A 17,511-nucleotide genomic window follows, 5' to 3' on the forward strand; every position below is an offset into this window, starting at 1 on the left:
TGGATACGAAACCAAGTAGCAGCGAATATATTTTATTTGGATGAAATATTACACAAGAATAGATTTGAAGGTTAAAAAATCTGGACAAATTTGTTTGTACCCACACTGTAGCACTTTCTGAAAAAAAAAAGAAAAAATCTGCACAAAAATCTAGTCAGATATTGACACGATTCCAAATTAGTGCAAGGATTGCAGTTTACTTTAAATGTAAAGGTCGCAGGATACTGGGAAAATGTAGTCAGTTAACAAAGCTAAGAAGCATGTAACTATCTAATTTGAATTATATTATTGTCCTTTGTTCCCACACAACTGTAGGTTTATAAATTAAAGAACACATTGAATGGGTTGTAATATTATGAAAAGAGTTTCTTATACTATACCAAGTACAGTGTGAATCACTTTACTGAAAACTTTCTTGGTTGTTCAAAGGTATCTTCGGAGTATTTTGGTATAAGGGACTCTCAGTCTCCAGCGGCATTGTTACAAAGTAATTCATTTCGTTTGGATTTTTGCCCAATTAGTTCTGTATCTGCGCTGCACTGAAAATAGTACGCAACACTGCAAATGTCGACAGTACAAGCTGTGGGTCTTATTTCCATTCACTCAGGATCTTGCTGTCGACAACAGTAAAACGTTCCCTACCACACTGCCTTTTAATCTGCATTCAGCATTGCTCAGTTATGTCTAGGGTTTTGTTGCCTGGCGATGGAGTCATGCGTTAACAGTGATATGCGGCAGTACTAGGAAAAGGTTTAAAGACGAAGAGTTGATTAATATTCATGCAATGGAGAAGCGCACCCAGTAGATAAATTTTATAATCGCTGGCACATCTAACTTTCTCGCCAGACATCTGTGACTACGCTCAACAGTCAAAGACATTGCTACAGTTGTTTACATACACGCGAGTGTGTCAGTGATTACAGTTTACAGTCTAGCTGCTTTTTAGCGTTTGTATGTTACTATGGATATAAACGCTACTTTCAGCGTTTGTTTCCTGGGACAGTGTATACTATGTGTATTTAATTAACAAAGTACTTGTATGATTATCGTGGCTGGTTCTATAACGTTTCAAGTTTCAGCTCTAGTTTTTTTCAACCTCGTATTACCTTTCAAATTGTTTTACTGTTGTTAAACTGGTAGCCGAAAATCAAGGGCTCGTTTAAACCGTTTTGCCTTGTGAAATCAACAATGGTTCGGTACCTGATTCAAAATTACAAAGAAGGGTAGTAGTCTCTAATACTACTGCCTGATGCTGCATTTATTAATTAAATATGAGCTGGTTTCCTTGTAACGCATAGGCAGCATAGATATATACCTAGTATATTCTGATTAAGCATCTATCATGGCAGAGAGAGAAGCAGAAAGTGAAAAGTCGAAGACGGAGGCAGCTTCTACTCCTGTGATTTCGGAGCAGGAAAGGGAATGGGCACAGGCAGCATTAGCGGACTTTAATAAAGGAAATTTTTCGTCATGCATTCAATACCTAGCAAAATTAGAAGTGGCTCGACCACAGGATATTAAAGTGTTGCATAACAAAGCAGTGGCAGAGTATTATAAAAGTGAACTAAAGAAAACGGATCTATTCCGCAAAAATATGAATTTAGTTTGCTCCCAGGTTTGTAATTTTTCCATCCTTTTCATATATCGAATGAGTCCCTGTACTGACATGATTTCCATATTTGCTTGCTGAATTTTTTATCGTTTGTTCTAAATTGTTGGATTATTTGCCTGATAATCAGTGTTCAACGTCTGACTTCGGTAACTTCTTGTCAGTATTTTGAGGGATACTCTAACATGAATCTACAGGTTAAACCAGAACTTCACAGACAAACTTTCAGAGGTTGTTCAGGATCACCTTCTGAGTATTTTAGTTGGAAAGACCGATAGTCTCTCTGGAGCTCATTTCAGAGTAATAATGTAATTATGATTTACTCGGTTTGTTAGTGCAATGATCCTTGTTTCTGTGAAATACCTTCACAAGTGTGAAAAAGCATTAAACTTAATATGTAATAACCAAAATGTACAACCCACAAAACAGAGTAATGCAAGAACCCTCAGACCCTACTGTGATGCAGGTGCTATCAGTGCCGCAGTGGCTCAGCGTGGTGTCCTTGTGTTGCTTTTCCATTGTGTGAATATCAGTCAACTCTTCATCTGTAAACCTCTCCCTAGTACTGCCGCATATCACTGTTAACGCATGATTGACATCACCAGGCAACAAAACCCTAGACATAACGGAGCAGTGCTGAATGCAGATTTGAAGGCAGTGTGGTAGGGAACATATTACTGTTGTCAACAGCAAGTATCCTGAGGGAATGGAAACAAGACACAGCGTTTACTATCGACGTTTGCAGTGTTGCGCACTATTTTCAGTGCAGTGTAGATACAGAACTAATTGGTCAAAAAACCAAACAAAATGCAATAACTCTGTAACAGGCCACTGGAGCCTGAGAGTCCCTTGTACTGAAATACTCAGAAGATACCTCTGAACATCAGAAAGCTTGTCAGTGAAGTTCTGATTCACACTGTACTTGGTATAGTATAAGAAATTACAACCCATTCTGCGTGTTCTTTAATTTATAAACCGACAGTTGTATAGTAATAATATTATGATTCACATTAGATAGGTTAGTTAGATGCCTCTCGGCTTTGTTAACTGATTATATTTTCAAAGTATCCTACAAACTTTACAATTAAAGCAAGCTGCATCCAGGCTCTAATTTGGAATCGTGTCAATATCTGTATTTGTGCAGCTTTTTTTTTTTTTTTTAAAAAAAAGAAATTGATGCACTATGGATAACTGTTATCATATACAAAAATTCTGAAATTACTATTAATATTTTCTGTCGTGGACAGCAATGGCTCCAACACACTAGGCCAAAACATACCTGTAGTTACTTCAGCTGCTGTTGATGACCATTCATCCAAGATAACATGCTGCATTCTCTGTACCAAAAAATCATCAGTCCAGTCACAAATTTAGTGTGAGACCCGTATGACCATTCTTCTGTTGATATGCATAAATGTACTACTAAGCCATATGCATTTCAGAAGTCAAGAAGTATTGCATACGCTTGATTTCATGATCTAAGGCTTTCTCACTGTCATATGAGAAAAGCACGAGTTATGTTCATGTGAGCAGTGTTTTTGGAATCCATGCTTGTTGGCATGGAGGAAGTCATTCTGTGTGAGGTAACTTATTATATTTAAGCTATGCTCCATAACTCTACAGCAGGTGAATGTCATTGAGATTGTACGCCAGTTTTGTAGAAACTTCTGCTACCCTTCTTGAAGGCACTGTTGCTCTGTGATTTCTTCCAACCACTAGGCGCAGTTGTTTTTCATGTGAATTATGGTTAAAATGAGACCTGACTCAGCTGCAGTTTTGGTTTATAATCTCGCAGGGATTCCATCATAGTATGAAGCCTTGTTTAAATTTAGTAATTGCAGCTGTTTTTCAATATCACATAGTCAGCATATCTGCTTTGCTTTGCAACCCTCAATTTTAATTTGCGAGGCATTCATGACTGTCTGTACACAAAATTGATGCCACTGATAGCCTTTGCTGTTGTCCCCATTTTAACCTGCCTCAGGCACCTAGGATTTTAATAATAATAATAATAATAGCAATAAAATGTACAAAATATCACAATATTATGAGGGCATGCTGAAAAAATGATGCATCCAAACTTTTTATGTGAAATCTCTTAAAGCTTTTTATTCTACATCTTTATTCTTAATGTCTTCATATTTATTTCTCAACATAGTCACCCTGGCAATGAACGCATTTCTCTCAACAAAAGTTCAGTTTGTTGATACTGCCACTGTAGAATGTTTGACTTTGTTGACGGAATCACAGCCTCACCTACACTTGTACGACTTCATAACAATCAAAGTGAAGTCCTTGAATGTGTTTTTTAAGTTTTGGAAACAGATGAAAATCAAATGGGGCCAAGTTGGGATATGTGGAGGAATACTGACAACAGTGAGTCCAAGGTGTCAGATTGTTGCTGATGTTGCAGTGCACGTGTTTGATCTGGCATTATCATGCTGAAGGAGAGGGTGCTCCATGTGTGGATGAACTCTTCAAATTCATGCTTTTAGTTTTCTGAGTTTACAGTGTGCCAACATAATTATTTTACACACTGGCATGTTACACACTACAGCCCAGAGTCCTCTAGCGACAGAGGCTTGCCACTTGCATCACTGAAGTAGGAAAGTCGACTGAGTAACATGCATAACATGTTAGACCTCACCTGATCTTGAGGACAGAATAAAAACTTGGAGGAAGTACTTTTTAGCACGCTATTGTATAATGAGTTGTTTACATCAGTGCTTATTACTTTGTTCTAGAATAACTTCTGAAAAATTACAATGCAGAAGTGTACATCACTTGAAAACTATTTTCGAGACTTTTAGTTTTCATGCTGCTCTATTCTCAAATTTGGAAATTCACACATGAAAAAATGGGAACACTTAACACTTATAGTCGCCCTAGTAAAATATTCTTTGGGGAGGGAGAGGCGCATGTGCAGCGTTTTTTTTTTTTTTTTTTTTTTTTTTTTTTTAAAAAAAATTGCTCCATGTTTTCTGCTATAAAATATCTGATTTGTGCTTGACTTTTGTTTTAGTGCTCACAAAGTAAGATATTTATTAGGCCTACTTTCATCCAGTTCTCACAAATATATAAACATCACTTGTCAATTTCAGGCTCATATCAACATTGAAGACCTGGATTCATTAGAAGATGTAGAACATTGTGTTATATATTATAACCAAGCTGTTCTCTTATACCACCTGAAGCAGTATCATGCAGCACTCAAAATCATGAACAAAATTTTCAGCTTTATTGAGCCAATGGGTATGTATCTATCAATTGCCTTATCATATTTACTATATTAATGGGCTTTAGGAAAGTGTTTGATCCCTCCCGTCTGTTTTGACCCATGACGTCATCAATGTGATGGAAATGCCTACTTCCAATTATACAAAATGGCGATGAAGTCGTCACTACATACACATGCCAACAAATGGAAACAAAAATAAAGATGATTCAAGAACATATCACTCCAACAAGAAAATGAAACTAACTGAACAACTGTGGGAAATAGGGAGTTAGGTTGGGTGGGGACCAGCTAAACATATAACCATACAAAGTACTGCATAATTCCAAAATAAATATTATTAAAAAACAAATTTCAGCTTAAGACCTAATGCTACAGCCACAAAACCAGCAGGAATCGTACACATCACATGACCTATACAACCCAAACAGAGCCCACAATACCAAAAAGCCAACATCTTCAATTTTGAAAAGCAGAAGCAGACCTTTCCCTTGACCTATATAGCTCAAAATTAGTCCTTGATACCAAAAAACCAACACCTATAACCCCAAAAAATGGAATCGAACATTTTTGTGAATTGTATAGCTGAAATGCAGTTCTGAATACCTACTGGCAAACCACATTCACAAACTTCACACACCTACATTAACTCACAAAGCCCCACTTAAACCAGAATTCCAAATATTCAAAAACCTTTATATGCACTAGCTCAATTAAAACTCAACTGCAATATTATAAATATAAAACAGACAAAACATTAAAATTACTATAGAATAAAACAAAAATAAAAACTGCTTACCAACAAAAGCCCCCGACAAAATCATCAAGGTTACCTGCCGGCACCCTCCCTCCTCACACTCTCTCTCTCTCTCTCTCTCTCTCTCTCTCTCTCTCTCTCTCTCTCTCTCTCTCTCTACCATAGTGATAACTGACACTCAAATGAACCCAATACCAAGGCAACATCCGCTGCCAGAGGGCACTATCAAATACAGCAACAGGATATCTACAGACATGAAACAACTCAAAAACACCACACTACACTGGCATTATACATCACAACACCATTCCATCATGGCTCAAAGCCGTTGGGTGGAAATGGATGCCTCCAATGACCATATTACTGTATATGGTATGGTAAAAGTTACACAGTAGACCCCACCTTGCATTTTTCATAGTGGATGAGCATCAAAATATTTATCCAAGGCTTGTCCATTGTCAAATATATGTGTCCCGGATTTACACTGTAGTTTCAGTTCTTATGATGAAAAACGCATTAAGGATGTTTAAATATGGCACAAATGTAAATACTGGGCTATGCAAAAGGTCAGTCTTTTAGCACAATCTTTATTTGGTTTTCTCATTTGTTGGCTTCGCCAGCTCACAACCAAATTATGAGCTTTCAACCTAACATAGACTGGCTACACTACAGATACCAAGATTTTGGAGAGGGGAGGGGGGGGGGGGCAGACTTTGTATTATTTTATGCATATATTTCCTTATAATGCTCTAGCATAAAATTTACATGTATATTTGACAAAATTCATGTATTGTCTACAGATGGATAAATAAAATAAAAAAATACGACCATTACTGATGAAAGAGAAATGGATAAATAAAATAAAAAATACGACCATTACTGATGAAAAAGAAAAAGTCTTTTGGAGATATAACTAATAGAAAAAGTGATAATATTATGAAAATTATGGATTGCCAGAATAGAATAATGATACTGTTTTGAAAAGGTTAGATTGCTACTCATAGCTGTATGGTGGGTAGCAATCTATCCTTTTCATAATGTCATCATTATTCCATCCTGGATTTTCCATTGTTTAATGTGAGAAGTGAGATATTGCAGGGCATTTGTGTATGATAACTAGTATACTGGTTATTTGACATGGATAAAAGTTTCAGTAGGCTTTCCTTATTCTTTTCCATGCATTTTATGTGATACATGAATACAAAAAGCTTGTTTTATTTCTTGTGCAGTTGATATCTTTTGTGGCGGTGTTCGTAGCGACAAACACTTGGCTGTAGAAATGGCTTACGAAGTCACCGCCACACTTTTAATAGCGGGCCGACCGGTCCGCTGGAACAGTGAACAGAAAGATGAAAAACCAAACACTCTGATTAAATAAAAGTCGGTACTTATCTTTATTGATGAAGATACAGAAACACAATAGTGAACTCCGTGTCTACAGAGATCTGTCTAGTTCGAGTCGGAGCGGCTAGGTCAGAGTCGGCTGACGACAAACAACAACTCTGCTGCGATGAACACACAACTGACTAACAAGTACACAATTCGGTGGCGAGTATACAACTGAGCGGCGAATACAGAACTGTCCTAGCGCTCGCGACTCCAGCGCTTAAGAACCCAGAAGCCAGCGGTGGCGCGCGCAGACTTGCGGCGATTTCCTGTCTCGCTGGCGCTGCTTATGCGGACGGCGTCCGTACTTTGATGCTGCCAACCTTTTGGCAGCGGGCTCGGTTGGCATTACTGGCTAGGATACAACAATATCAGCAACTGCTGTTGTGGTCCATGGTCATTCAACAATATTAGATAAAACTGAATAACAGCTCGGTTCTGATTGTACACGTTTGATCGATTATAGCACACCAGCAATATTTCCTGCCTTCGCGCAGGTGGCACTAAGTATCTATGGCCAGACAACTTGTCTGGCCTAATGGTATTAAATTATACACACAAGTTTTCCTTGAGAATCAGTCTGTTTACTAATGAAAACCATAACAAAGCCACTACAGTAATTCCTAAGATTAGCCTTCACATAGAGACAGAAAAACTCTGAAGAGGGATTTAATTTGTAGTATGTAATGATACAGGAGTGACAAATTTTATATACCAGTATAGAATGAAAGAAAATGTCAGTCGAATAAAACTAGAAAAAGTTTCTCAGGTTTGGGAGACAGAGAATCACGCACAATCTTTCAGAACCCTTAACTCATATGCCTGTGGCAGAGAGAACTGTGTATGACTTGGGCTTCATTTCCGAGTGACTGTTCTGATTAAGCATTTAAAATTTCTATGTTCCTTCAATCTTTTTTTTTTTTTTCAGACAAAGGAATCCCTTACCATGCAAACCATAAAAGGGTATCATTACTTTTCTATGTTCATGTCCCTGTTTGTTACATTCCACATTTCTGCAGTTTAGTAGTATGTGGCTTACTTTTTATATGCCTCTTTTGCCTCACAAATTTTCAGTTTGATAAATTTTCAAGCTAGTGATTCATTAAGTGGAAGTATCTGTCCTTATGTACTAACACATGTGCTTCTTGTTAAGTCATTTCCAGTTATTGAGCGTACATTCCTGTATTTTTAACTAGATTTGTTAACTTGCAGAATATTGAGTTACAAATTTGGGGGAATAAACAGGTCACTCAGACCCCAGGATCTGAGGCACCCACTTGCTGAGATAACGATGGGAGAAAAAGATGAGGACAGAAGCTTTAGAGAGAGGAGCTCAAAGATATGACATTGCTAACCACTATGCTAGCCTCATCCCAGAGAAGATGAGGAGAGATTAGTCATTGTTATTTGCACAGACACAGTTATAATTGTCAGAGAATAACAGTTATCAATAGGCTGGAGGAATAGATGCCAACTGATCATGAACATTGTTTCTTAACTTATGAATAGCAAAGATTTCTATTGCTCACATAATTATTATTATTTAATTTCAAGGAATGGTTAATAAAATGTTTCTCATTTTCTTTTGAATTTACAGGCATTCCCAATTTATTACATTACATCTGCAAGAACAGAATAGAAAGTTCTAAAATGTGTTGCTACATGACAGTATTGAAGACTGGATAGGTAGATTGGATATCTAATGAGGAGGTGCTGAATCAAAGTGGATAAAATTGAAATTTATGGCATAACTTGACTAAAAGGTTAATAGGACACATTTTGAGGCAGCAAGAAATAGTCGGTTTGGTAATGGAAAAAAGTGGGGGGGGGGGGGGTAAAAATTGTACGTGAAGATGAAGACTTGACTCGGTAATTGATTTCAAATGAATGTAGGTTGCAGTAGTTAAGCTGAGACTAATAGGCCTGTGCAGGATATGCGAGCGTGGAGAACTGCAGCAAACTAGTCTGTGGACTGAAGGCTGCAAGAATATCATCTGCAAGCAAATTGTGCAAGACATTTCTGCCAGAATACAAAACCCCACTCTGAACTCTAGACCAAAGAGGCAGTATCATCACAGAATTATTTGTATGTTTTGCATTATCGTTGTGTGAACCACCTGTTGGAACAGATTTTTAACTTTCACCACAAATAACATTAAGGAGTACTTATAGTAAGAATTGAGAACAACAATTACAAATCTTTGAAAATTACCTGCTTACACAATGTACTAATTGCTCTCTATCAGGGAATAAATATTTTATTTACCATAGTTGTTTTTATTTATATACAGGGCTATTACAAATGATTGAAGCGATTTCATAAATTCACTGTACCTCCATTCATTGACATATGGTCACGACACACTACAGATACGTAGAAAAACTCATAAAGTTTTGTTCGGCTGAAGCCGCACTTCAGGTTTCTGCCGCCAGAGCGCAGTGAGACAAAATGGCGACAGGAGCCGAGAAAGCGTATGTCGTGCTTGAAATGCACACACATCAGTCAGTCCTAACAGTGCAATGACACTTCAGGACGAAGTTCAACAAAGATCTACCAACTGCTAACTCCATTCGGCGATGGTATGCGCAGTTTAAAGCTTCTGGACGCCTCTGTAAGGGGAAATCGGCCTGCAGTGAGCGAAGAAACGGTTGAACGCGTGCGGGCAAGTTTCACGCGTAGCCCGCGGAAGTCGACGAATAAAGCAAGTAGGGAGCTAAACGTACCACAGCCGAGGGTTTGGAAAATCTTACGGAAAAGGCTAAAGCAGAAGCCTTACTGTTTACAATTGCTACAAGCCCTGACACCCGATGACAAAGTCAAACGCTTTGAATTTTTGGTGCGGTTGCAACAGCTCATGGAAGAGGATGCGTTCAGTGCGAAACTTGTTTTCAGTGATGAAGCAACATTTTTTCTTAATGGTGAAGTGAACAGACACAATGTGCGAATCTAGGCGGTAGAGAATACTCACGCATCCGTGCAGCAAATTCGCAATTCACCAAAAGTTAACGTGTTTTGTGCAATCTCACGGTTTAAAGTTTACGGCCCCTTTTTCTTCTGCGAAAAAAACGTTACAGGACACGTGTATCTGGACATGCTGGAAAATTGGCTCATGCCACAACTGGAGACCGACAGCGCCGACTTCATCTTTCAACAGGATGGTGCTCCACCGCACTTCCATCATGATGTTCGGCATTTCTTAAACAGGAGATTGAAAAACCGATGGATCGGTCGTGGTGGAGATCATGATCAGCAATTCATGTCATGGCCTCCACGCTCTCCCGACTTAACCCCATGCGATTTCTTTCTGTGGGGTTATGTGAAAGGTTCAGTGTTTAAACCTCCTCTACCAAGAAACGTGCCAGAACTGCGAGCTCGCATCAGCGATGCTTTCGAACTCATTGATGGGGACATGCTGCGCCGAGTGTGGGAGGAACTTGATTATCGGCTTGATGTCTGCCGAATCACTAAAGGGGCACATATCAAACATTTGTGAATGCCTAAAAAAACTTTTTGAGTTTTTGTATGTGTGTGCAAAGCATTGTGAAAATATCTCAAATAATAAAGTTATTGTAGAGCTGTGAAATCGCTTCAATCATTTGTAATAACCCTGTACTTATTTTCTCATTTTGCTGCTAGTATGCAGGCATGCGTTACACATTTCCCATGTTGTGCTGTGAGTAAATGCCACAGTACAGCCCCATAACAGGATCATGTCTGTAAAGCACTGTAGTCTTCAAGACAATCTTCACATTGATGACAGATTTATTTTCTTATTGTATCTTTATAATTTTATACTGTACTTTCTGTTTTAACACATTCCATTTTAATTCAGTATTTTACTTTACATAGATTTTTTGGTCAGTTTACTTCTCTTTTGTTCATTATGTGCATAGGTGCTACTAACAGCTGTTTCAGTTCTACCTTGAATTACATTACAATATAAATCCATGGAGTTACAGTCTGATCTGAGGTGAGCTGTCGTGTCTGCCTGTAAGTCAACAAAACAGAATGTATTTATAACCCTCTGATAAATACAAAGTATCAGCCACATCTTGTTGTGTATCTCCCTGGTTGACTTTTTGAACCCACCAGTCATTACAGTGAAACGTCTTTAAGCCAACCACTTGAATTTTTGTGGGAAAGTGGTCGCCTGGAGGGATGGTCTCCTTAAAGAGTGATCAAGGTAGAACGTGATGCTGAACATAATGATTTAAACACAGTTAATGACAACTGCTACAATGAAAAACAAGCTCTTGTAGTATGTTAATAATAATAATAATAATAATAATAATAATAATACAGTACATACCTAATCATTTATGTAAAAAAAAAAAAATGCAGAAATTGGCATCTGCACACACCTTTTCATACATCAGCTTACAATCACATTCTCATATTCTTTTTCCACCTCAGATAGTAAGTACATCAGTTTCTAGTTGGAAAGCTCAGAAGCAAGGGACTTACGTCTAGCTATACTGTGTAAGGCATCGCCTAATGGAATCGCCTTTACAGGAATTGCACCATATTCACTATCACATCAAAGTTAGTGTTTTGTCTGGAATAGCTTTAAAACTAAACAACTTTCATCCATGCTGTAAATGTCACTATTACATCAGCCACATGTAATTACACTAAATCTCAACTTCTAGTCGGATACAATATCTCAGTTAACTTCTACACTTCCTTCTCAGATGAGTGGGGGGGGGACGTGTTGAACACGAAATTGGCCCAACCAGCCATTATTTGCATTGAAATTAGGAATTCCAAAATTAGAAGCAGATTTAAGAGCTTTTTCTTGTAGCATCAGTCCACTAATAGGCAGTCCTTTGGCGCGTACTGTATTAAATCATTCTAAAACAGCATTATTAACATCTTTAAATGGTAGCCACCAGTTTTCTTTGAATTTTTGTTGACATTTTCTTCCCATTCCTTAATGTACCTGCTGTGATTTGTAATAGTATTCTGTATTTGACTTTTTCACAGTTAAACCCACTCTCTAATTGGCGCTAAGATTTTCCTTTTTCACTCTCTCTACTAACAGAGATTTACTATTCTAGTGAAAGAACACCAAGTTTACTTTTATCTGAAGTAGCCATGACTGTTCACTACAGAGGAAAAATCAGAACTGTTTGCTATCAAAAGTTCAAATGACAATGAAATTTTAGAGATTTTCATGTCAAGAAACTTTACAGTAATATTGTAATTCCCTCTTCTATGATTGTTTGCAGTTGTCGTAAAGGGAGGACATTGTTAGCTAAAGAGTAGTCGTTGGTCAGGAAAAGAGTTTGTCATCTTAAAGGGGATAAAGATGCTTTGGTCTTAAGGAAGTTTATGTCCACTTCTTAAAAGTATGGTTGTTTAGAGAGGGGGTCAGCTTAAAGGGGTGGTCTTCTCAAGAGGTTTCACTATATGTGGTTTTCATAACACATGAGTCACAAACGTGCTTTCATAACATATGAATATGACATGGGGAACTTAACTACAATACTTAGATAGCAACTCATAGTGAACAACCTGAAAATGACCAGATAGTCAAAAGCAGTTGTGCAGTTAAAGATTAATAAGCTATCTATATCCAAGTGTAGCGAAGGTGAAAATATTGTATTTCATTTGTGCGGTGTCTCATTTAGATTCTCCTACAAAGCATAGGTAAATTTGCATTATTATTTTACTGAAATACAATTTTCTGATAAAATGTAAATGTATGAGAACTGAGAATTGTAGTCTGATGTGTATCGTACATGAAGATGCAAATCATAGGGGAGTGAATTCAGGAAATGATAATGTTACTGTACTTCTCTATGTGTATTCTGAGATGTTTCTTTATTGATTTGCAAGTTTATATTTTCTCCATGGGTGACTTAGAGCATTTGAACACTGTTTAAATTAAATTTTCAAAATATGTATATATATTCAAGCTGTGAAATTTCCAATGATTTTGCATGAAAAAAATAGCAAGAACTGCTTCATAGTACAGTGCAGGATGAATTCAGAATTACTATTGGTCATCCATCCAGTCTTGGGAAATTTTCTTCAGATGAGCATCTATGTCACTGTTATTATTGTGGTCTTCAGTCCAGAGACTGGTTTGATGCAGCTATACGTGCTACTCTATCCTGTGCAAGCTTCTACATCTCCCAGTACCTACTGCGACCTACATCCTTCTGAATCTGTTTAGTATATTCATCTCTTGGTCTCCCTCTATGATTTTTACCCTCCACACTGTCCTCCAATACTAAATTGGTGATCCCTTGATGCCTAAGGATATGTACTACCAAGCAATCCCTTCTTCTAGTCAAGTTGTGCCACAGATTTCTCTTCTCCCCAATTCTATTCAATACCTCCTCATTAGTTATGTGATCTACCCATTTAATCTTCAGCATTCTTCTGTAGCACCACATTTCGAAAGCTTCTATTCTCTTCTTGTCTAAACTGTTTATCGTCCATGTTTCATTTCCATACATGGCTACACTCCGTACAAATACTTTCAGAAACGACTTCCTGACACTTAAAAGTATGCTCGATGTTAACAAATTTCTCTTCTTCAGAAATGATTTGTTTTTCATTGCCAGTCTACATTTTATATCCTCTCTACTTCGACCATCATCAGTTATTTTGCTCCCCAAATAGAAAAACTCCTTTACTACTTTAACCATCTCATTTCCTAATCTAATTCCCTCAGCATCATCCGACTTAATTCGACTACATTCCATTATCCTTGTTTTGCTTTTGTTGATGTTCATCTTATAGCCTCCTTTCAAGACACTGTCCATTCCGTTCAACTGCTCTTCCAAGTCCTTTGCTGTCTCTGACAGAATTACAATGTCATCGGTGAACCTCAAAATTTTTATTTCTTCTCCATGGATTTTAATTCCTACTCTGAATTTTTCTTTTGTTTCCTTTACTGCTTGCTCAATATACAGATTGAATAACATTGGGGTTAGGCTACAACCCTGTCTCACTCCCTTCCCAACCACTGCTTTCCTTTCATGTCCCTCGACTCTTATAACTGCCATCTGGTTTCTGTACAAATTGTAAATTACCTTTCGTCCCCTGTATTTTATCCCTTCACCTTCAGAGTTTGAAAGAGAGTATTCCAGTGAACATTGTCAAAAGCTCTCTCTAAATCTACAAATGCTAGAAATGTAGGTTTGCCTTTCCTTAATCTATTTTCTAAGATAAGTCATAGGGTCAGTATATCCTCACGTGTTCCAACACTTCTACAGAATCCAAACTGATCTTCCCCGAGGTCAGCTTCTACTAGTTTTTCCATTCTTCTGTAAAGAATTCGCGTTAGTATTTTGCAGCTGTGACTTATTAAACTGATAGTTCGGTAATTTTCACATCTGTCAACACCTGCTTTCCTTGGGATTGGAATTATTATATTCTTCTTGAAGTCTGAGGGTATTTCGCCTGTTTCATACATCTTGCTCACCAGATGGTAGAGTTTTGTCAGGACTGGCTCTCCCAAGGCTGTTAGTAGTTCCAATGGAGTGTTGTCTACTCCCAGGGCTTTGTTTTGATTTAGGTCTTTCAGTGCTCTGTCATACTCTTCACGCAGTATCATATCTCCCATTTCATCTTCATCTACATTCTCTTCCATTTCCATAATATTGTCCTCAAGTACATCACCCTTGTTTAGACCTTCTATATACTCCTTTCACCTTTCTGCTTTCCCTTCTTTGCTTAGAACTGGGTTTCCATCTGAGCCCTTGATGTTCATGCAAGTGGCTCTCTTCTCTCCAAAGGTCTCTTTAATTTTCCTGTAGGCAGTATCTATCTTACCCCTAGTGAGATAAGCCTCTACATCCTTACATTTGTCCTCTAGCCATCCCTGCTTAGCCATTTTGCACTTCCTGTCGATCTCATTTTTGAGACGTTTGTATTTCTTTTTGCCTGCTTCATTTACTGCATTTTTATATTTTCTCCTTTCATCAATTAAATTCAATATCTCTTCTGTTACCCAAGGATTTCTATTAGCCCTCGTCTTTTTACCTACTTGATCCTCTGCTGCCTTCACTACTTCATCCCTCAGAGCTACCCATTCTTCTTCTACTGTATTTCTTTCCCCCATTCCTGTCAATTGTTCCCTTGTGCCCTCCCTGAAACTCTCTACAACCTCTGGTTCTTTCAGTTTATCCAGGGGATTAGATTTGGAAATAAGACACTTAAAGTAGTAAAGGAGTTTTGCTATTTAGGAAGTAAAATAACTGAGGATGGTCGAAGTAGAGAGGATATAAAATGTAGACTGGCAATGGCAAGGAAATCGTTTCTGAAGAAGAGAAATTTGTTAACATCGAGTGTAGATTTAAGTGTCAGGAAGTCGTCTCTGAAAGTATTTGTATGGAGTGTAGCCATGTATGGAAGTGAAACATTGACGATAACCAGTTTGGACAAGAAGAGAATAGAAGCTTTCGAAATGTGGTGCTACAGAAGAATGCTGAAGATAAGGTGGGTAGATCACGTAACTAATGAGGAGGTATTGAATAGGATTGGGGAGAAGAGAAGTTTGTGGCACAACTTGACCAGAAGAAGGGATCGGTTGGTAGGACATGTTTTGAGGCATCAAGGGATCACAAATTTAGCATTGGAGGGCAGCGTGGAGGGTAAAAATCGTAGAGGGAGACCAAGAGATCAATACACTAAGCAGATTCAGAAGGATGTAGGTTGCAGTAGGTACTGGGAGATGAAGAAGCTTGCACAGGATAGAGTAGCATGGAGAGCTGCATCAAACCAGTCTCAGGACTGAAGACCACAACAACAACAACTTCATTTTAGCACACGTCATGTTTTTAGTTTATTATTTCTATACTACTTACTCTTCATAACACGTTTTTCAGACAGTATCCACATATACCACTGAATGTACGAGCAAAATTGTCTCATAGCATGACACGTTTCAGGAGGTATGATGTCAAAAACACTGAGATGCATGAAAAATTAGCTTTTCTTGAAATGAAACAATGGAAACTCCAGGTTGAAGTATTAACAATATTAGGAAGAAGATAGATTGCTATTCAGTGTAAAGATGACTCATTGAGTTGCACACAGGCACATTGAGAAGACTGTTGAGCATTACAGTTCTCAGCCAAAGTCGTCTTCTGCAAAGAAAACACAAACACACACACACACACACACACACACACACACACACACACAGACAGATACATATTCACACAAGCAAGCATACCTCATCCGCACATGACCACTAACACCGACAGCTCTGACCGGAATGTGACTGTCATGTAAATAGCAATCTGGAGTGGGGCAGGGAAGGTGAAGCGATAGCAGAGTATGTTTGGGTGGAGATCAAATTGCTGTCTGATGTTGGATGCACAGACTGACTGCCTGGTGAGGCTGCCAGGCACAGCATTGGGAGGTTGGGGTGGCGGGAGGGAGTGGTGAAGTGGAAGAGCAGGGAAGGAGGAAGGATGGATGAGTGCATGGGCAGGGGACAGTACACAGTGAGGGTGAGGGCACATGAAAAGGGAGGAGGTGAAAGGACAGAGGGGACAGAAATTGTTGGGTGTGTTGTGTGGGTTCCTGTAGGCTGAGGCCGGAATAATTTCAGGAGCAGAGAATGTGTTGTGAGGAGAACTCCCGTTTGTGCAGTTCAGAGAAGCTGTAGATGCAGGTTAGGATCCAGATGGCTGAGGTTGTGAAACAGCCATTGGAATCAAGCATTTTATGTTCAGCTGCATGTTGTGCCAAAGGGCGGACTGCTTTGCTCTTGGCCACAGCTTGGCAGTGACAGTTAATCCTGGTGGACAGCTTGTTGTTAGTCATACAAATATAAAAAGCTGTGCAATGTTTGCAGCAGAGCTGGTATACAATGTGGCTGCTTTCACAGGTGACTCAGCCTTTAATGGGGTGAGAAAAGCCTGTGACAGGCATTGTTAGGCACTCCCAAGTAGTGAGAGGCAAACATACGGAAGGAAGGAAAATAAGAGTTTACCATCTCACCAATAATAAGGTCATGAGATACAAAGTATAAACTCTGAAAGTGCAAAGAAAATTACAATACTTAACTTTTGCAGTATAAACAATTCCTAGTCTGTGGTACATAGAGTATACAAGCAAAGTAACTAGAGTTGACACTGCTGTACAAGTGCATAATCTTGAAGCTGCTATTAAACTTTGGCATCACCAGTCGGTCACGGCGCTTACGTCCTCTTCACAGAGGGGCCACTGCTGTCACGTTGTTGGCCTGGAGAGGAGTTGGTCAGCGTGCGATTGGCTGACGTATTCTCACAGCCATCTCTTCTCTATCATTCCTGACTGGTGTGCTGGTGCTTGACTTTACGCCATAACAGAGAGCACTTAGAAACTTCCAAGAACTTATAAACATAATGTCAAACCTCTTTGCACTTGATCATTAGTTTGCAAGACACGTAGTTAGAGTTTTGAATCTCCAACCGCAACGGTTCTACATGCTTAATGTAAAATATTTAACACATTAACTCATGCACATTCAGACATTTGAAGCTGTTTTGTACATATGAGTTTGATTCTTTATAGAGTTG

The 17,511-nt window shown here is 38.5% G+C and overlaps 1 protein-coding gene across 2 annotated transcripts in view; it reads left to right on the forward strand.

Moving 5' to 3' along the window:
- The first annotated feature begins 871 nt into the window (after positions 1 to 871).
- LOC124798480 (CCR4-NOT transcription complex subunit 10-B) overlaps positions 872 to 17,511 on the forward strand; it is a 161,524-nt gene continuing 144,884 nt past the window's right edge. The window contains exons 1-2 of one of the 2 annotated variants that reach the window (XM_047261916.1): positions 872 to 1,615; positions 4,711 to 4,861. In XM_047261916.1, the coding sequence (XP_047117872.1) occupies positions 1,343 to 1,615; positions 4,711 to 4,861 (424 nt within the window). In that variant the 5' untranslated portion in view covers positions 872 to 1,342. Of the gene's footprint in view, positions 1,616 to 2,512; positions 2,535 to 4,710; positions 4,862 to 17,511 lie in introns of those variants that run through there. The other variant, XM_047261917.1, reaches the window with a different exon arrangement.

Source organism: Schistocerca piceifrons, chromosome 5 (genome assembly GCF_021461385.2).
Source record: "Schistocerca piceifrons isolate TAMUIC-IGC-003096 chromosome 5, iqSchPice1.1, whole genome shotgun sequence".
NCBI lineage: Eukaryota > Metazoa > Arthropoda > Insecta > Orthoptera > Acrididae > Schistocerca > Schistocerca piceifrons.